The 22,373-nt window shown below is 39.9% G+C and overlaps 1 protein-coding gene and 1 long non-coding RNA gene across 4 annotated transcripts in view; one reads left to right on the forward strand and one right to left on the reverse strand.

Annotated features, from left to right (window-relative positions):
• Window positions 1–14,455, reverse strand: part of LOC116989040 — a 53,010-nt gene extending 38,555 nt beyond the window's left edge. Inside the window, exon 1 of one of the 3 annotated variants that reach the window (XR_004416114.1) lies at window positions 14,241–14,455. This is a non-coding gene — a long non-coding RNA (uncharacterized LOC116989040). Of the gene's footprint in view, window positions 1–5,625; window positions 5,912–14,240 lie in introns of those variants that run through there. The other 2 variants (XR_004416113.1, XR_004416112.1) reach the window with 2 other exon arrangements.
• The window catches only part of dnah11 (dynein axonemal heavy chain 11), a 317,498-nt gene that overhangs the window by 185,042 nt on the left and 110,083 nt on the right, over window positions 1–22,373 (forward strand). Inside the window, exons 53-56 of the mRNA XM_033046160.1 lie at window positions 5,135–5,258; window positions 6,733–6,875; window positions 9,332–9,493; window positions 19,528–19,761. Coding sequence (XP_032902051.1) covers window positions 5,135–5,258; window positions 6,733–6,875; window positions 9,332–9,493; window positions 19,528–19,761 — 663 coding nt within the window. The remainder of the gene's footprint in view (window positions 1–5,134; window positions 5,259–6,732; window positions 6,876–9,331; window positions 9,494–19,527; window positions 19,762–22,373) is intronic.

Consider the following 22,373-nt stretch of genomic DNA (forward strand, 5'->3'; position numbering starts at 1 on the left):
CCACCCATTTCAAGGCACCATAATGTTTGGGACACAGCAATGTCATGTAAATGAAAGTTGTCATGTTTAATATTTTGTTGCATATCCTTTGCATGCAATTACTGTTTGAAGTCTGCGATTTATGGACATCATCAGTTGCTGGGTGTCTTCTCTGGTGTTGCTCTGCCAGGCCTGTATTGCAGCCATCTTTAGCTTATGCTTGTTTTGGGGGCTAGTCCCCTTCAGTTCTCTCTTCAGCATATAAAAGGCATGCTCAATTGGATTCAGATCAGGTGATTGACTTGGCAATTCAAGAATTGACCATTATTTAGCTTAAAACTCCTTTGTTGCTTTAGCAGTATGTTTGGGAATCATTGACGTGCTGTAGAATTAACTGCCGGCCAATGAATTTTGAGGTATTTATTTGAACTTGAGCAGATAGGATGTGTCTATACACTTCAGAATTCCTTATGCTACTACCATCAACAGTTGTATCATCAATGAAGATGGTAGTGGCGGCGCTGCCCTCGCAGCAGCGGCTCGCCTGCAGTCCGTTTGTTTTTACTTTTTTGTGTTGTTTTTTTTCGTTTTGTCTAGTTAAGTTTTTGGTTTTTAGGTTGTGTTTATGTGGGGGGGGGGTGGGGGGTTGAAACGGGGCTTGCTGTCTCTCCCTTCGGGGGAATGCGACTTTTTTGTCGCATCCCCCTTCTCTGCCTCCGTCTGCGCTGAGGTCTAATGGCGGAGCTGGCGACTTCGAGACTCCGGAGGCAGAGCCAGTCGGGACTTGCCCTGGGCTCGCTCCCGTGAGGGCGGTCCGGCTCGGGGCTGAGACTCTCCCGTGAGGGGCTGTGGCGCTCCCGTCGGGGCGGCCCAGCTCGAGGGTGGAATGGCGCTCCCGTCGGAGCGGCCCAGCCCGAGGGAGGTACGGTGCTCCCGTCGGAGCGGCCCAGCTCGAGGGTGGTACAGCGCTCCCGTCGGAGCGGCCCAGCTCGAGGGAGGAACGGCGCTCCCGTCGGAGTGGCCCAGCTCGAGGGAGGTACGGCACTCACGTGAGGACGATCCGGCTAGGGGCTGGACCGGTGCTCCGGTGGCTGGGACGGCGTTCTGGCGGCGGTGACCTGAGTCCGGGGTTCAGCCGCGGGTCAGCGGCTGCGTACGCTGGACTGGAGGGCGGCAGCTTCGACCACCCCGGGCCGCGGTGTTTGAGCCAGCCCGTTTGCGGGGTTCGGTGAGCCGCGGGACTGTTTGTACCATCGCCCAGTGGGGTATCGCCTCAGCGCAGAGGGAGAAGAGGAGGGAAGAGACTGCAACCCTAAGATTTTTGCCTCCACCACAGTGAGGAGGTGCTTGGAGGACTCACTGTGGTGGTTGTTAATTTGTGTTTATTGTTGTTTATTATTGTATGTATGACTGCAGGCACGAAATTTCGTTCAGACCGTAAGGTCTGAATGACAATAAAGGTAATTCTCTAATTCTAATTCTAATGAAGATAAGTGAGCCAGTACCTTCTGCAGCCATACATTTCCCCCACCACCATGTTTCACAGATGGGGTGGTATGCTTTGGATCTTGAGCAGTTCCTTATATCCTCCATACTTTGCTCTTGCCATCACTCAGATATAAATCTTAATCTCATCTGTCCACAAGATCTTTTTCCATAACTGTGGTTGCTCTTTCAAGTACTTGGCAAACTGTAACCTGGCCATCCTATTTTTTTGCAGTGGTTTGTGTCTTGCAGTGTAGCCTCTGTATTTCTGTTCATGAAGTCTTCTGTGGACAGTGGTCATTGACAAATCCACATTTGACTCCTGAAGAGTGTTTCTGATCTGTCGGACAGGAGTTTGGGGATTTTTCTTTATTATAGAGAGAATTCTTCTGTCATCAGCTGTGGAGGTCTTCCTTGGCCTGTCAGTCCCTTTGCGATTAGTAACCTCACCAGTGCTCTCTTTCTTTTCAATGATGTTCCAAACAATTGATTTTGGTAAGCCTGAGGTTTGGCTGATATCTCTAACAGTTTTATTCTTATTTCTCAATCTCATAATGGCTTATTTGACTTTCACTGGCACAACTTTGGTCCTCATGTTGATAAACAGCAATAAAAGTTTCCAAAGGTGATGAAAAGACTAGGTGCTGAGAGCTCTCTTAAGGCCCTGTCCCACATTCCTGAGTTTTCACAAACTCTCCCGAGTTCTCCCCTTGATTCGAACTTGGAGAATTACGGTAATAGCCGTTCCTAGGTACTCGGGGCTATTTTTTTTTAAACTCGTGGACATTTTTCAACATGTTGAAAAAACATCCCGACTTACCTGATGCCCCGAGTTCCTACGGCTGGCATTACGAGCCGCTACGAAACATCTACGGACTCATACGGGCTTGCAACCGACATTACCCGACATTCCCCGAGTTCGAATCAAGGGGAAAACTCGGGAGAGTTTGTGAGTAACCTCGTACAGTGGGACAGGGCCTTTAGACCTGCATGAAGGAGGCAATTGAACACCCCTGAGCAATTACAAACACCTTTAAAGCCATGTGTCCCAAACATTATGGTGCCATGAAATGGGGGGACTATGTAGAAACATAGCTGTAATTTCTACATATGAAACCAAAATGTATAAAAAATACCCTTTAATAAATTCTGACAATATGCACTTTAGCCACATGTGATTTTTTCTATTACAAATTTAAAATTGTGGAGTACAGAGGCAAATAAATAAATGATGGGTCTTTGTCCCAAACATTATGGAGGCCACTGTATATATGTGTGCTGTTTTAGGTCAGTGGAACAATGTGATTGGCATTTATGTTTGAACTAATTACATTATTCTTGGGATCTTAAATCGGCAGATTAATTACTCTATTATTGGTTGTTGGCCTTTAGTTACCAAGGCTCTCAAGTTCTAGAATTATCTTTATCCTTATGTTTTCAACATTAAAAGTGCTACTTTAAAGCCATTGTTTTTTATTTTCCTCCCCCCCAAAAAAAAAAAAACTACAGCCAAGCTTTAATTGAGCATGTACATCCTGCTCTGATGAAGTGTGTAGGAAGGAAATGCAGATGCTGGTTTACACCGAAGATAAACACAAAAAGCTGAAGTAACTCAGCGGGTCAAGCACCATCTCCTGAAAAAGGAATAGGTGACATTTCGGGTACTTGTTCCCCTCTGCCTTGACTCTCAGTCTGAAGAAGGGTCTTGACCCGAAACATCACCTATTCTATTTTGTAGCATTAGTTTTAAAACTGCAGCTAAGCACCACCGTGAAGAATATGTGGATTCATAAACTATAATACTTGTGGATTCATACACTATCATTCCTTAGTCTCTTTTTTTTGGATGGTTTTAAAATAGATATCTTCTCATTCTTTGGTTTCATGCCCATTATTTTATACCATTGATGATTTTTAACGTATATAAAAAATCACTGTTATGAACTTGGCTTATTCGCCATTAACCCAAGCTTTGATGCTATTCCTTCAGTTTTAATTCACAACTTTCCTGTCTGAAAAATTCTCTTTTATTGAAGAACTTTTTCCATTTTTTAAGGCATTTTCTATCGCAGATCACATTTTATCTGTTTCATAATTCTGAACATTAGGTATTCATCACCACTAACTACTGATGTGACACCTTGTCAGTCGCATTCTGAAAAACTAGGTGTTTAATGCATACTGCAGTTTCTCATTCCATTGTGTTATTGATGCATTAAAAAAAAGATATTCAATAATTAGGATAAGTATGATTTTATTTCCAAATCAATGATGTTGCAAAACTGAAGGTTCTCGGAAGGTAAATTTAAGATGTTTTCCTGCAAGTGATGTCCAAGTCGCTGCAATGTCATTAGTCGTGGAATATATTCATGGTGCCTTAAATATAATTCCTTTAATGTAGGTTTTAAATGTTTCATGTCTTAACTGAAAAAGCACCCCCAAACTTCATAACAAAATATTCAGTGTTCAAGGAGAAATTGTGCCTGAACTACTGAACAATGATATTTTTTGGTGGAGATGTTATAGAATACATTGGTCACTACTCTGACTGGGTAACAGCTGGGGTCTTGAGACTTGGGGGATGAGAAATGTAGGTGTCTGAGGCGAGATTCGTAGCTTGTGGATAACAAAGATCGGTGGAGGTTGATAGTGTAGGAGGTAATCTTAGGTTACAGAGTGATATCATGGGCTGAAAAATGGCAGATGGTGATTAACGCAGACAAATGTGAGGTGACATCTTTTGAGAGCACTAATGAGTCTAAGACATCATGAACACTCTCTGAGTATATTGAGGGGCAGAGGGATCTCGGAGTATGTCTGGTGTATTTTGCAGGTATTGATATATGGTCAGGAAGACATACGAGATACTGACCTTCATTCATTGAGGCATTGAATACACAAGTACAGAGGTTATGCTCCAACTTTACAAAATCTTGGTCAGACCTTTTGCGTGCAGTTCTGTCACAAAGGTTTGGGAAGGGTCTGATAGCACTGGAGAGGGTGCAGAGGAGATTCACCAGTATGTTGCCTGGGATGGAGCAGTTAAGCTACAAGGGGAGAGACTGGAGAAACTCTGTTCACCCTTAAGTGAATAAGTTTAGGATATAAATGATTGAAGAAATACATGATAAAATTGAGGGTATGAAAACGGGTAGATTGCAGAAAACTTTTCCCATATCAGGGGTAGATAAAACTAGAGGAGATTAGTTCAGGGGAAGAGGTTGAGAGGGGATAGGTGGGGTGCTTCCTTCACTCAGAGAGTGACAAGTACATTAAATGCACTGGTTTGAGAGAGTGGTGAAGCTGGGCCGCTGACACCATTAAGGACTATCTGGAGAGAAAGTAGCCATGCAAATTATGGATTAATTTTTTAATGCTTGGTCTTAGCTTCCTTGTTGGAAGCACTGGTGTGCAGCTGAGGCAGGTGGCCACAGGGCTTTGCCAGAGCACTTTTATAGCCAGCTGGTAAGGGCAATGAAGGTCAGCCTAATGAGCATCTCCCTGCTTGGTTTCCCTGTTGGTTCAGTGCAACAATTATGTTTCACCAGTTACTGGCATTCAACTCTCACTCTTGCATTCACTTTGCTATTCTCTGATGTATTGTTGTATTGGACCACCCCATTTTTCTTTTTAGTGGCATTGGTAACAGTTCACTTTCTGCTCCATTTAGGTTGATCTTGCTAATTTGTACATAAAGGCTGGAGCCAAGAACCTGCCAACAGTTTTCCTTCTGACAGATGCTCAAGTTCCAGATGAACGTTTCCTGGTCCTGATCAATGATCTGCTGGCATCAGGTAAAAGACAAACCTGTGCTTGCACAGGTTCCATTTCAAAGCTGACAGAGCATTGGAAACATGTTACATTTTACTCCCTCTCCATTTCTCCCTCTGAAAAATCAGCTACGGTTGTCAGTCTATAATGTGGAGAAATCCGTGGGTCATCCACTGTCAATTTTAAACTGTGGCGTAAAACTACTACATAAAGGCTCAGTGAAAAGCTTTGATTTGCAGTTCTGAAATAAACTGAAATGGTCCTTGTTCATCCTTTATTAAATTAAATCATTATCTCAACCTATTTTATTCTTTAATTCGATCCCATAAATATAGACCTTATTTATTTTTAGCTTTTATGCAATTTTCAGATCTTTAAATGTAAATTTACCATCATCTCACCTCACTAGTTCACGATTTACCTTTTGTACTAATCTTGTTGATTTACTGTAATGTGATCTTGTTAACGTACTGTCATTTTTGCATCTCATTGGTTGTAAAATGCTTTGTACCTATGGAGGTCATGAAAGGCACTGTATTAATGCCAGTTTTTATTTAATGCTTCCTCTCGTTATTTTCAATGTCAACTAACCTAGGATTTTAACTGAGAAATTTTCTGTCATTTGGAACATTTCCTTTGTCCCCACGTCCATCCCCCACATGGGAGTACCTACACAATCTGCCTTCAAAGAATTTCTAAATTCTCACCAAAGAACTTTTAAAAGTCAAAGTCTTATGGGCCTGTCCCACTTAGGCGATTTTTTCGGCGACTGCCGGCAACTGTCATAGTCGTAGCAGGTTGCCAAAAAGCCAGCGACTAGACCCCCCCTATGACAATGTCTACGACAATGTCCACAACAACCTACCTCCTAATCAACGGCAAGCTACGGCAAGCTACCGGCGATCCATTAGGATGTCCACCTACGACCACACCTGCGACAACCTACGTCCACCCGCGACAAGCTGCGACAAGGTAAGACAATTCAGTCGCCGGTAACTTTAGACGTAGGTAGTCGCCAATGGAATGTGGCGACAGCCTAGTCGCCTTCAGTCGCCTAAAAAAAATCACCTAAGTGGGACAGGCTAATTTCTGTCAGGAACATTTTTATTTCTTTCATTCCTCTATGGAAACAATCTATGTTATTTTATTCTGTGGAAACTGTGTATCACTAAAGTAATATAAATATAGCACTCCAATGGTTATTGGATTAAAGGGATGACTCTTTTTATTTAATGCGTAAATAGGTTTTCATTTCTAGTGTGGCTTATTCTAACATTATTTTTATAAAGTGTTAATTTGGTGATAAATAAAATGACAAAGTAAATCAAATTGTTCTCTAGAAATGCAATAAATGTTCATTTTGATAATATTGACATTACATCTTTGTTATCCTATTACCAACACATAATTGCTAAAATTTCAAAAGATATATAACTCATGTACAGAGATGCTTTTGAAAAACTTGTGGCAATCAGAATCTTAAATTGTTTCAATCAGGTGAAATTCCTGATCTGTTCAGTGATGAAGAGGTTGACAATATCATCAGCAGTATACGTAATGAGGTCCGAGGTTTGGGCATATTGGATAACCGGGAAAACTGCTGGAAGTTCTTTTTGAACCGGACACAACAGCAGCTTAAGGTATTCACAAAACATTAAATGCGTCAGCAAGGCTTTTTGTTCGAAAGAAACAGCAAACTTTGCTTGAACTTAATACCCTCAGATTAAAGCACAGAAGGCTGGGAATAATCAGTAGTTCAGGCAGCCTTTGTGGAGTGAGAAACGGGACCAACATTTCAATTCATTTTCCTTCACTGGATGAAAAGTAATTGTCATGAAAATTAGCACTAATTCTCTCTCGACAGATGCTGACTGACATACTGGCAGAATTGTCAGATTTTTGCTTGGATACATTCTCATGATTCAAGAGTTTATTGTCATGTGTTCCTGATAGGACAATGAAATTCTTGCTTTGCTTCAGCACAACAGAACATAGTAGGCATGACTACAGAACAGATCAGTGTGTCCATATACCATTATATAAATATATACACACATCAATAAATAAACTGATAAAGTGCAAATAAGCAGATAATGGGCTATTAATGTTCAGAGTTTTGTCCGAGCCAAGTTTAATAGCCTGATGGCTGTGGTGAAATTGCTATTCCTGAACCTGGTCGTTGCAGTCTTCAGGCTCCTGTACCTTCTACCTGAAGGTAGTGGGGAGATGAGTGTGTGGCCAGGATGGTGTGGGTCCTTGATGATACTGCCAGCCTTTTTGAGGCAGCGACTGCGATAGATCCCCTTGATGGAAGGGAGTTCAGAGCCGATGATGGACTGGGCAGTGTTTACTACTTTTTGTAGTTTTTTCTGCTCCAGGGCGCTCAAGTTGCCGAACCAAGCCACAATGCAACCGGTCAGCATGCTCTCTACTGTGCACCTGTAGAAGTTAGAGAGAGTCCTCGTTGACAAACAGACCCTCCGTAATCCTCTCAGGAAGTGGAGGCGCTGATGTGCTTTCTTAATAATTGCATCAGTGTTCTCGGACCAGGAAAGATCTTCAGAGATGTGCACGCCCAGGAATTTGAAGCTCTTGACCCATTCAACCAACATTGATATAAACGGGGCTGGGGGTCCTCATCCTACTCCTTCCAAAGTCCACAATCAGTTCCTTGGTTGTTTTTGAATTATATACCAGTTTCTCACTCCACAAAGGCTGCCTGATCTACTGATTATTCCCAGCCTTCTGTGCTTTAATCGGAGGGTATTAAGTTTAAGCAAAGTTTGCTGTTTCTTTCGAACGAAAATATGAATGTTGTTTTTGAATTATATATTCAATAGTTGTAAAATTGACCTTTAATCCAATCATCCTTCCTCCTTGAAGATCTGCTGGATCTCCAGTGCACTGAGCCTGGCGAACTTCTCACTATAACTAGTGGTATTTGAACGGGAAATTAGAGATCATATTTCAGCAGTCGGATTATAACTATCACTGAAATAACAAAGCTAGTTATCCAGAACAGTTTATGAATGTAGCTCATTGATGCAATACTAAAAATATGATTATGCATGTTTGTGTAATGAGTTATGCCACAAAATAGCCCAGATTTGAATTAAACCTGCTGTTCTTCCCAAAGTGTCTGAGCTCAGCAGTACTGGCAGGGCCCAGCAATATCACCACACTGAGAGAAGACTGAGTGAAAGTCAAGTTAATCTGCATTAATGCACCTCCTAGTGGCCAGTCCATAATAGTTTATAAATCGGGATGTAAAATTGCAATCGTTTATTAAATGCAAAGAAACGATTATCCTTTCGTAGGCAGGCCGAACATCTATAATAATGAATGCTGTGAAGGAATTTGAAAGGAAGAAAAATATTTTACTGGTGATAGAAATCAAATATTGGCGATACTCATCAGGTAGTAATCCAGGGTGAACCAAAATTTATGTTTCAGGTGCATGACCCTTCACATTAATCAGAAGCCAACTTATTAACTGTTTTCCTGCCCTTGGATGTTGCCTGATCGCTTGAGCATATCCAGTATATTCATTGTTTTTCAGATTTCCAGTATATGCAGTCTTTTTTACTCTTGATAATTTTGATAATATTATTATCAAATTTATGCATAACCAATGGAGTATTCTTTGATTAAGTTTGGTTTATAAACATTAGACGTTTTCAGGTTAAGCACGGGTGTGGAAGCCTCGTTATCACCACCATCCTCCTTCAGCAGATAAATCAGTGCTGAATATGAAAAGTGTGATTAGAAGCATTTCTCCACTACAGCAACTTACTTTTTGGGTAGCATGAACTATATAGTATTCTTCATGCAATACATTTCTGAAATAACTTTGAAATAAAATTAAAAATAAGCCTTAAGCCTTGAATTGTTCACTCGCACTCATTTTAGTGTGTGCAGTGTGAATCCACTGACTATTACTTTATATTAAATCCAATTTTTATGAAAGTAGGTGGCTTTTTGTTCCAGCTTATTTTGAATTCTGATTTACGCATCATCTTTTTATGTGATCATAACTCAGAGTACTTTCTTTTATCGTGGTCATTATATAGCTTGTTTGTAATCTTGTCCCCTGCAGGTTGTTCTCTGTTTCTCCCCAGTTGGTTCAACCTTGCGCGTGAGAGCCCGGAAGTTCCCAGCCATAGTTAACTGCACAGCTATTGACTGGTTTCATGAGTGGCCACAGGAGGCCCTAATGTCTGTCAGCAGGCGGTTCATTGAGGAGATTGTGGGGATTAAGGTGGGTGTCTTATGCGTGTCAATCAAACTAATGTGTAGAAATGCATCAGCATATGAATCCTTAAGGACATTCCTAACTCACATTGCTTTAGGTGGTGTTAATCAAAAAATCTGCAAAAAATATGAAAAATTATTACAGAAATCTGCAGAAATTTCCATTGTGTGTATGGTACCTCTTGAGAAATCACGTACCTACAATTTGAGATGTTATATACCCAGATAAAGACTTCCTCAAACATCAGTTTCTCAATACTAGAATTGTATTAATAAGCGAGTTCGGTACCCCAACATCGCATGCCCAGGTCATGGGTCATTCGGGATAAACATTCTCGCCAGCTGAGCTACTGTGTGTGTACGGACCTGCGTATTCATTGCAATGAGATTGATAAATAAATGTATCCGTTAAATATGTCAGCAGTAGGCCACAGCATACTGCAGGCTGCACAAATCCACAATTGTATCTATTTAAATTATTGACTCAATACAGCACCAGCCTTGAAAAAGCAACAATGCCTGGAACGAACCTGTCAATGATCAAATCCCTGGCATTAGCCTGAGGCACATTCAATATTGATTTACACAAATTACAAGTTGTGTGGTCAACCAATTTGAGACAGTCCTTGCATTCCTATCTAAACAACCTTCCTGGATTGAAGGAAACAAGGAGAATGTGCTGTGTGGGGTTAGGTTGGAAAGTTAAGGTTGAATTCAAACATGCTGGTTAAACCTTCGAGGTGGATTGGCTTAACTAAAGATGCTGCTGCTTTAACCTCTGGGGTTGGTTCCAGTCTGTCAGGTCTCACATTTGAGAGCCGGGTCCGGGTGACCGGGCGGTGATAATTATGAGAATTTGCAGCCATGTGTACCGCAGCCAAACTAGAGGCTTCACTCAGAGTTGGTCACAGCTCCCCAGCTGACGGGACCTGTTCGCTCTCTCTTTGCAGGAGGCGCCGCCTGTCCCAACGAGTGGGCAAACGTGGAGCCAACCTGTAATATGAGTGGGAGCATTTTCTCAGTCAGACTTTGTCGACAGTTGGGGTGGGGGAATCTGAGAGAGAGAGAGAGCTGGCGATGCCGCACAGATGGAACAGTTTAATAACGACCCATTAAAATCCGCCTTTCGGCCACTCAGCAATCTGGACTGATCTGATCAGACAGCTCTCACTAGCTCGCTGCGTGCCGGATCCTAACGCAGAACCTCCACAAAACCTTTGGGCTTCGGGTAACACCTGCACAAAGAGCCTCTGCTAACAAGGGCTGACGAACTGTGCTGGTCACTGGGCGAGCTGGCTGGGGGAAACGCACCGTAAACACCGCAAACTTGGAACAGCACAGACCCTCCACTCAATCTATTCAATACTGAAGGGCAGGCATTTCGCAGTTAAATGTCTTATATCAGATTGGCGGCTTCCTCGGAGATGAATCTTTGCCTTAATTGTACATTCACACCGCCTGTAGGTAAAGCATCAGCCCACATCACACTGATAGTCGCGGCCTGCCGCAGATTAAATATATTTTTACACATAAATTATGAATAAAGATAAGAAAATGTTTCAAACACAAGCAATATTTTCTTATTCCAGTAGCAAACACATTAAAGATTAAATGAAAATAATAAATTCTTTAACTTTTTGAATATCTCATAATTGCAGATTATGAACTGAACTATGTTCACACTGGACTGTGTAAATTGTGTGAACAGCAGAACAAGACAGGAAGCTATTGAGTTAACAGAATTCTAGATTAATTCCTTGGTAGAGTAGTTAACAATTTATACACAGTTTATACAGCTCTGCGTTTTGCTATTTTTTTTAAAATCCCCAATGACCTTTGACAAGTCCCATGATTCCTTGCATTTATCGAAATACCGGACAAGCTTATTATAGTGCTAACAGTCTTCTAACATTCTGAATGTATTGGCTAGAGAAGATTGTAAGAATATCATAATTTTTTATTGATTTTGAGCAAAATTGACAGGAATGTCTAAAACTGAGTTACTCCAGTTTTTTGTGTCTATCTTTGATTCCAATGTTCCTGGTTCTACCAACAATTTCTGTTTGTGATCTATTTTGTTTCATTAATATTATAATGAACATACACAATGCAACAACTGGTATTTGGATTTGTTCATAACACAGGTAGAATGTTTGGTTTGGCTCATACTTGAAGTGGCAATCCTAAAACTGGCCAGGAGTCAGTCATGTTGATAGTTGGACATTACCTGGAGATGCAGCGGAATTGTTTCAGCTGATTAGCTCTTTGTTTTAAAGAAAGTTGTTTTGATTAGGTCAAGGAGTCAAGACATTTTGCATACACGGAGTTTTTTGTTTAAGAGCCAATTCCGTCAGCTGTCTATATTCTCAATAGATCACAAACAGAAATTGTTGGTAGAAACATGAACATTGGAATCAAAGATAGACGCAAAAAACTGGAGTAACTCAGTGGGACAGCCAGCATCTCTGGATAGAAGGAATGGGACGTTTTGGGTCGCTACCAGAAACGTCACCCATTCCTTCTCTCCAGAGATGCTGCCTGTCCCACTGAGTTACTCTAGCTCTTTGTGTTTATCTTCAGTTTAAACCAGCATCTGCAGTCCTTCTTACACAATGTAGGAATCAAGTTGTGCCTAATTGTCCTTATGAGGCCAATTATTGGAACATGGCCAGTTGTTCAATCAGCCTACAGGAATCATTTGCAGTTGCAGAGGTTACACAGTGTGGAAGTGTACTTGCGGCGGAAGGTGAATTGAAAGAAAAAACAATCCCAGCAGTTGCAGTAGCAGGGGGCAGTTTAGTGGGTGTGGGAAGCAGCAGTGTCTACTTGTACTGCTTCTGGCTCTGCAGTAAATCAGGGGGGGAAAACCCCTTTTGATTTGTAATCTCCATCACTCATTTACTTGAAATTCTTTACTGCCTTCAGGATAGGATGTGCCACAGTCAGTCATAAATTAAATTCCATTTGACAAAACAAAACAAGCCTTAGGTCACTAGTTTGTGCATCTCATCAAGTCCGCTGAGACACCTGTAAAAATATGATGCATGCAGGTGATATTTGAAATCTCAAAAGCAATGAAGAATGTTGAGGTGTAGAAATGGTAGTGGGAAGGGGGGGAAAGATGGTGACAGGAGATATTTTCTGGCACAAAGTGCCATCACTGTACTAGTCCACTGATCCTTATAATGCATGTAAAATAAAAGTTAATTTCTAATGCATGAAGATCAAATATAGTTATTGTGAAGAATAGCTTCATGATTTCACACTGGTAGTTTTACAAATGTATTAAATTGCACCATGTCTGATTTGATAATTTTTAATGTTATCACCTTTCATATGGTTGAAGTTAATTATAGACCTTAAATAATCATTAAGCAGTCAGTCGCACAAGATTGTATTGCATTAAACATGTCAATTCTATTACTACTAATGAAGGTTTTTTTGTGAAATTCACTGAAGAAAAATGTAAATTATTTATTAAGGAAGAAAGTTTAAAAAGTTTATTTTACCTCGTGCTCCAAATTATATATGAACTTTTAAAGTTATAGCATCAATCTTGCAATAAAGGAGAAGTGCAACAAGTTATTAACTTGGTATTGTTGTTATATTCACAACTACACCATTTCAGAGATTTCATCTCATGGTAAATTTCATTTAAAGTTGCTGCTTATTGTTCCAGAAAGAGGTTTGTTTTTTTTAAACCCCATGATGTTATGTGAAATGAGTGGCTAGTTCTGAGAATTTAGTTTGCAACTCCAGATCAATTATTATTTGGATAAATATTAAATAGAATATAAAATTCAAAGATTATAAAGCTGCAGAACTAAAAAGGTGTGTTGTAATATTTGCAACAAATATTTTTACACCTTGTGAACATGCCAATGTATTTGGCAGATTCACTTTCAAGTAATCAAATAATGTTGCCACCAGCATTCACTAAATAAATATGCAATAAGCAAGCTATTCAAAGTTATCTGACATAATGCACCTCAGTTGGTACATGTGACAATAAACTGACCTTGACTGTAATCATGCTGGCTTCCTCAAATAGATGCAAGAGATCACTGCATGTCACCGTTACCTTAGCTGGATTCAGAGGGGGCGCCTTGTTGCTCCTTGTTCATCCCTGCAGTTTAGCGTCCCTCTGAAGACAATATTGAGAGAAATGCCTTGTCCTTTCTCAAAACTGTTAATATTTTTGACAGATTTTCAATTTCTTGACATTTATAAACATGTTCATCAAGTATAAAAATATATTTTTTACATAATTAATAGATAAATCTATTACACTTTTTTTTAAAGATATGAGTTAAATAAAATAATGACTACGTATCATTCTCCATGGACTTTTTTCCTGTCCATTTCCATAGGCCTGGTGCCCTAACAGCAGGTTAAACCTGGTATTGGCTTATTGGATTGGTTTCCCAAGCCAAGAGTTGGAAATTTGAGAAAGTCTATGCTGTCCCGTTGAATTTCATGGACACCAGTAACGTCTGAGTAACTGGAGCAGAAGGTTTGTTCCACAACCGGCACTCGGGAGCTGAGAGGCCCTGCCCAATAAAGTCCTTAAAAGCTGGCAGATTCAAGCCAATCTGCTGGCTTTAATTATATAAAATCAAAGGAAATAATTTAAAAAGATAAGATTCACTATAATATTTAAAACATGCAATGAAATTGATAAAATGTTGCAAGAACAATAGAAAATAATTAATAGGCATTCATGTAAAACTATTGTTAAAAAAAAAGTGACTTACCAACTTTGTGGCCTCTTGGATTCTAACAAAATAGACATGAAATCAACAAGGTTCTGAATTATGTGCTGAGTCTGACCTGGCTCAGAATCCAAGGGTGATTTCCCCAGTGTGGCTGGGGAATGGGAACAGAGACCGTCCCCTGAATTTGTCAGCATATTCCAGGTGTTTGTGTTTCACAAAGCATGCCAAAAGGTCCCGAGTTCAGTTTAAATGGCTGAACGCTGTCTGTTCTGCTTGGAACTGCTGGTCACACCCACACAGTCCTATCCCCACTCACCACATGATTTAAATATTAATCGTTCCAGATTCACAATGCAATAAGTGTGTGTGATACCATTTTTAAAAACTGGAGCAAAATGATTAAAACTGATTCAGTTTTTGTTTGTACAAAATTAGATTAATTCATTTTAATTATTTGACTCAGTTTAATTTTGATGACAATTTTATTTTTTATTATCCATGATATTTCAGGTTATAAACTCCAATGGATAATGATTTAAAATTATTGGTGCCAAGAACAACATTTCTGAGTGAGAATTTGCTTTAAATGGAATTTAATAATTTAAAGAATATGATGATTTCATCTTCCAAATCCCCCAAAAGAGCGATTGATGCCCTTTCTGACATACAACAAGGGCTTGAGTTGTATGCATCACTGCACTGTGTTCACTAAAAATGCAGAGGATGGTGGTGAAAAAAAATCATAGCGATCAATCATTCAGGCCAAATAATTTATGCTAATGAAATTACAATAATTAGTAGTCACACAATGACCCTTTGAGAAGCCACAGCTGTTAAAGTCAGGAAGTGCTGTCACCACTGAGCTTATCTGAACAGAAGGACTAAATTGTGAATGAAGGATAGAGCAGTCATCAAAGAGTTCTGTTCTGGGGCGATTATCATTATCTGAAAGCACTTTGAATTACTACCAGCTGCTCTCTGACTGACTGTGTCTTCCATGCTGTGCTGTTTTGTTAAGTTAATGACAACTGCCATTTTACCTCTTGAGATGTGTCTTCTCAAAGCAGTTATAGTGCTATGAGACACAGGTTTAGCAAACTGGGTTCCGGCACAAATGTTTTGACTTGGGCTAGGCTATTCCAAATCAAAGATTGAATTAACATGTTCTATTGCTGTGTCTGACAATTGTTATTACAGTTGATGATGAGCAATTATTGAGTTTCCCAAAGATTTTAATCAGATAGATGTCCATCATTGTAAGTATGTGGGATGATTTTTTTATCTTCAAGAGCATCACAAAAATAACATCTCAATTAGTAGAGGAGATTTGCTTTGAGGAAAGAGTCTATTGTGCTTTACACAGAATACAGTGCCCACCATAATGTTTGGGACAAAGACCCATCATTTATTGATTTGCCTCTGTACTCCACAATTTGAGCTTTGTAATAGAATAAAATCACATGTGGTTAAAGTGCACATTGTCCGATTTTATTAAAGGCCATTTTTATACAATTTGGTTTCACCATGTAGAAATTACAGCAGTGTTTATACATAATCCCCCCCATTCCAGGGCACCATAATGTTTGGGACACATGGCTTCACAGGTGTTTGTAATTGCTCGTGTGTGTTTAATTGCCTCCTTGATGCAGGTATAAGAGAGCTCAGCACCTTTTTCCCAGTCTTTCCTCCAGTCTTTCCATCACCTTTGGAAACTTTTATTGCTGTTTATCAACATGAACAAAGTTGTGCCAATGAAAGTCAAAGAAGCCATTATGTGACTGAGAAACAAGAATAAAACTGTTAGAGGCATGGCCAAACCTTAGGCTTACCAAAATCAACTGTTTGGAACATTATTAAGAAGAAAGAGAGCACTGGTGAGCTTACTAATTGCAAAAGGACTGGCAGGCCAAGGAAGACCTCCACAGGTGATGACAGATAAATTCTCTCTATAATAATAAAATATCTCCAAACACCTGTTCGACAGATCAGAAACACTCTTCAGGAGTCAGGTGTGGATTTGTCAATGACCACTGTCCGCAGAAGACTTCATGAACAGAGAAACGGAGGCTATACTGCAAGATGCAAACCACTGGTTAGCTGCAAAAATAGGATGGCCAGATTACAGTTTGCCATTAAGTACTTAAAAGGGCAAACATAGTTCTCGAAAAAAGATGAGACGAAGATTAACTTATATCAGAGTGATGGCAAGAGCAAAGTATGGAGGAGAGAATAAGTTTATTGGCCAAGTTTGTACACATTTGCCTTGGTGCTCTGCTCGCAAGTAACAACACGACTTACAGTACCAATTAAAAATGACACATAAAACATTAATAATAAAACATTACAGTTTAAACAAGTGAATGAATCATGTGAATGAAATAAAATACCAGCGCAAAATGAGGCTACAGACTTTTGGTTATTGAGTAGAGCTACTATTCATGGAAAATTGCTGAATGTATGTCTGGCTGTGGCGGATTTGACAGTCCGGAGTCGCCTTCCAGATGGAAGTGCTTCAAAGAGTTTGTGGCCAGGGTGAGAGGGGTCAGAGATGATCTTACAGTTCGTCAGTGGAGGGAAGGTTACAGCCAACAACATTCTCAGCTGATTGGACGATTCGTTGCAGCCTCCGGATGTCATGCTTGATGGCTGAGTCAAATAAGACCATGATGGAGAAGGTGAGGACAGACTCTACAATGGCAAAATAGAATTTGACTATCATTGCCGATTTCCTCAGCTGCCGCAGGAAGTACATCATTTGTTGGGCCTTTTTGTCTCCTAAATTCTACTATAAATTCCACTGTCTTAAGAGCATTGAGCTCCAGGTTGTTACAAAGGCACCAGGACTCCAGCTGTGTCACTTCCTGTCAGTCGGCAGATTCCTCCCCATCCTGGATCAGTCCAATCAGGGTTGTGTCATCTGCAAACTTGAGAAGCTGGAGAACGAACTGCCCAAGAGCCAAAGCATACCACCGCATCTGTGAAACACGGTGGTAGGGGTGTTATGGCCTGGGCTTGTATGGTTGCTGAAGGTACTGGCTCACTTATCGTCATTGATGATACAACTGCTGATGGCAGTAGCATAATGAAATCCGAAGTGTATTGACACATCATATCTGCTCAAGTTCAAACAAATGCCTCAAAACTAATTGGCCGGCGGTTCATTCCACAGCAAGACAATGATCCCAAACATACTTCGAAGCTAAAAAATGGTCAATTCTTGAGTGGCCGTCAATCACCCGATCTGAACCCAATTGAACATGCCTTTTATATGCCGAAGGAAAAACTGACGGGGACTAGCCCCCAAAACAAGCATAGGTTAAAGATGGCTGTAATACAGGCCTGGCTGAGTATCACCAGAGAAGACACCCAGCAACTGGTGATGTCCATGAATCGCAGACCAAGCAGTCCTTGCATGTAAAGGATATGCAACAAAATACTAAACATGACTACTTTCATTTACATGACATTGCTATGTCCCAAACATTATGGTGCCTGAAATGGGAGGACTATGTATAAACACTACTGTAATTTCTCCATGGTGAAACCAAAATGTATAAAAATGACCTTTATTAAAATCTGACAATGTGCACTTTAACCACATGTGATTTTTTCTATTACAAATCTCAACTTGTGGAGTACAGAGGCAAATTAATAAAGTATGGGTCCTTGTCCAAAACATTATGGAGGGCACTGTACATAGTGATATGTACCAAAAATCTAACAAATGTAAGACAGATATTCAGAAATATCTGAATATCTGCAGCGGCCTCTGCTGTCCGTCTGTCTTTTTTAAGAAATTATTTTTGTCCTGTTAAGTGTATAGTTTGGTTGTAGTTTATATATTGTTTTTAGCTGTGTATATGTGGGTGGGCGGGAGGGGGTAAACGTTAAAATCTCCTCCCTGTACAGATGACCCGACCTTTACCTTGTCGGGTCTCCGCTGTCGTTGGGGCCTAGCACCGTGGAGTGGCCTCCAACCAGAAAGTTGCAGAGCCTGCGGACTCACCATGGAGCTGGCCGGCTTCGGAGCGTGGAGAGCTGTGGTGGCGTGCGGCTACGACCCGACTTCGGAGCTTCGGGTGCACCAGGTAGCTCTGTGCACCAGGTAGCTCTGGAGACAGCATTTTGTCTTGTAGATTGGAATGTTTTCTTGACATTACAACATAGATTAAATGAAAACAGTGAAAAGACAGCTAGTAAAACATTGGAATTGCTAAGTGAATAGTTATAATTTCAAACAAAACTTTATTTTGTACAGTCACCCAGAACAATAATTTATCTGTTCACATCTAAAATCAATTATGCCTGACTTTTGTCTAAAGGCACTAAGCCTCTAATGACAGTATGATGGTGAATTATGTATGGCCTTGCTTAGTATTTGTCTACCTCATTTAATTCATATTAATTGATTTTTGGACATCTGTTGATTAATTAAACTAGCTTCATGTGTACAAGATTCATTAGATCAACTATCAGATGTGATGTGATATAAAATAAAGCCGAACAGAGGACATCAAGAGGACGACATCATAAAACAAAACTGTGGTTGATTAGGGCTTTAAAGGAGAATGATGACGAGGATGCAATACAAGTCCAAAATATTCTGTAAATGCAGCATTTGTAAAATTTAAGTCTTTCAGAATAATTGGCTTCCCCCCCCCCCCCCCCCCCCCAAGATGGACAATTCGGTTTAAATTTGCAATTAATCCCTGTGATCTTTGGGCATCTTTCATCCATCTATGAGGCAGGAAAAGGTGATTGTGCAAAGAAAATCAAAACTTGGTGTTCACTGTCTTGTGGCCATGACCATTGTCTGTGAAACAATTTTCGATTTAAAACATAGAAATTATTGTCTTGTGGCTTACCCCATTGGACTTTTTGTGTTACAATTGAGACTTAGACATATCAAAGGAAAGCATAATATGGGACATTTAGAAAGATGCTGCCTGATATTCACTTAAAATGAACACCATCTTTGTAGCCATTGACATTATTGCAAAAATTATAGTGTTGACCATAACTGTTATTAGATATTTCCACAATAGCAAGATGTTATATTGTAGGAAGAAATATAATCTTAGAAGTTTGCTTAAGATCACAAGATGTTCTAGTCTCAGTATTATATTATAAAGGTTTTAATTGTACAATACTTTCCACCCTTTTAATTTTCTCAAAGTTGTTATGTCAAAACTTTCCAGTGATATAAATTAAATAATTACTGACTAAAAGGCCAGTGCCAATAGTATTAAAAACATATCACAGAACCATGTAAGAATTTTTTTTTTATGGTTAGACTGATTTACCTTTCTTCTTGCCTCTTTTCAAGCCAAATTTGCAGGAGTCTATTAGTCTATTTATGGCCTACATTCATACCAGTGTAAATGAAATGAGTAAACATTATCGCCAGAATGACAAGAGGTACAATTACACCACTCCCAAGAGCTTCCTGGAGCAGATCACACTCTACAAAAACTTGCTGCAGAAAAAACAGAAAGATTTAGTACAGAAAATGGATCGTCTTACAAATGGCATCCAGAAGCTGAAAACAACGGCATCACAGGTAAACACGATTAATGATTCATGAACATTTTAAACTTTTTCTTGAAATTGTGGAAACACAATAAATGATTAAATCTGAAGTCAACTATAGCACAGATGTTTTTTTGGTACAGAGGAGGCTTATAAAAAAAATGTAAAAGAATGTGAGTGGACATTATGTTTATTTTTCTTTATCATAACGCTTGCAATATTAATTCAATTAAAAACCCAAATGCTGGTCCTTATAACAGCAATAGAACCGACACCCATTTTGATTGAATCTCTCCCTTTTCTAGACTTCTGTAATTTCTGCCTATTTTGCACTGGAAGTCTCAGAATTGTTCCCCAAGTTCAATTGCACACATTGGGCATCCTCCAGCAGCTGAATGGAGCATTTCAAAATAATTGCATTAGTAAGAGTGACTACTGCACAGTTTATATGTTGACAAAATCCCATCTTTACACCAAGCTCCAAGAGCACCCATCGTTTTGTCATGTAGCACTGCCATTGGATAGATTCAGAGCAGATCTGGCAGCCCAAAAACTGAGCATCAATGTCCTACCATCAGATATTAGTAACAGTAAAATTGTATTCCACCATCATCTGTAATCTAGCCCAGCATGTAAATTGCTTCAACTTTGTCCAAACCAGAAGGGAGTAGTGCCAATATGGTGAAGCAATAATTCAGGACGACATGAGTGCTAAATAACAGAAGTAGGTGACTGGAAGCAGAGATAAGTGTTCCATAGTCAACGGATCACATCAAAATTCTATAATTCTGTCCCATCCATCAGAGAGTGGTGATGAAGAAATAGACAATTACTGAAATAAGAATGCTCCTAGAAAATGTAGCACTGAATACCTGTCCCCTAGATTTAGCCGTGCCTCTTGCCCAGTGTTCCAGTTCATTTGTGATATTGGCATGTATCCAACAGTATGGAAAATTGCTCAGGTATGTCTTGCTCACACAAAACACACGTCTAATCCAACTCATTATCACTCAATAGGTCTTCTCTCAGTTATCAGGAAAAGTTGTCCTTGAGTGTACTATCAAACTGGATTAGCCAATATCATGCTCACTGATGCTCAGTTTGGGTTATGCTAGGATCATTTAGCTCCACGTTCCTTTACAGCCAAAGTGAATTCCAGAGAAGAAAAGAGAGTCATGGTGTTTAACACTACAACATCCAAATAAGCTCCGAGCTCAATGGACTACTTGGAAGCAGTATTTCTGTCTTTGCACTATTATTGTTAGTTTTGATTATTATATATACCAAACATTTTGTTGTTTATTATGGTGTTTAAAGAGTACTATGTTTACTGACCTGTTATGCTGCTGAATTTTATTGCTCTATTTCGGGACACACAAGAATAAAACTTTTGACTTGAAGTAACATTTGTGCTATAAATGTGCCGCGCAATGACTAGTTGCATCACAAAAGGAGCTCTGGTAAAACTGTGTCAACGAACATCAAGAGAAAAACTCCGGTCAGAGTTGTTGAAGATCAATCTTCTGAGCTCAAAGTAGGAGTTGCACAGGACAGTATCTTGTTCCTAGCCATATTTAGCTGCTTCATCAGTGACCTTTCTTCCTTAAATCAGAAAATTTGATATTTGTTGACAAACTGTACAATGTTTGATTGCATTCTTCAGCAAATCAAGCAGACTTTGCCTAGATGCAGCAAAACCAGGATAATGTTCAGATACAGGCCAATAAATGGCAATTAATATCATGCCACACGTTCCAAACAATTATCTTCTCTAACAAAATAGAGTCTACTACTTACTCCCGACTATTATACTGCAATTGAATGTCAAATCCTTTGCCATCCTGAGGGTCAATGTTGATCTGAAACTCTACCTGGCTATTCACTCAAGTACTATGGCTCTGAGAACAGGTTAGAGTATCCTGAAGTCAGTGACTCAACTGATACCCAGAACATTTCTGTCATCTTCAAGGCAAAAGTCAGAAGCTTGATGGATTAGTAGAATTAAAGTCATACAGCCTAGAAACAGGTCCTTCGATCCATCATGTGCACGTTAACCGTAAGTGCCCATTAATATAATCACGTTTATCAGCATTTGATCAATGTTTTTCAATGCCATGGCAATTCAAGTGTGTGTCTGACTATTTCTTCAATGCTTTGAGAACACCCACTTGCACCACCCTCTTGGGCAGTGTGTTCCAGATTCCAACCACTTCAGATCCCCAATAAACTTCTTGCCCTGTTCCCTAAACCCACGCCCTCCAGTCTTTAGACATTTCTGCAATGGTGAAACATTTCTTACTATCTTTTCTACGCAACTCAAAATTGTATATAGTTATATTGGGTATTGTATATACCCCTCTCAGCCTTATCTCCTCCATGGAAAACAAATCCATTCCATTTGTTCTCTTCATTACTGAAACATTCCATGCAAGACGGCATCCTAGTGAATCACCTCTGCACTATGTCCATTGCAATCACATCCTTCCTAAGTGTGGGAACCTGTTTTGCACACAATACTCAGCAGTGGCCTGACAGATGTTTTATAAAGTTGTACAATAATCTCCCTGCATTTATAATCAGTGCCTCAGCTAATGAAGACAAGCATACTATATGCTTCCTTCCACACCTTATCTATCTGTGCTG

This window comes from Amblyraja radiata, chromosome 2 (assembly GCF_010909765.2).
Source record: "Amblyraja radiata isolate CabotCenter1 chromosome 2, sAmbRad1.1.pri, whole genome shotgun sequence".
Taxonomy (NCBI): domain Eukaryota; kingdom Metazoa; phylum Chordata; class Chondrichthyes; order Rajiformes; family Rajidae; genus Amblyraja; species Amblyraja radiata.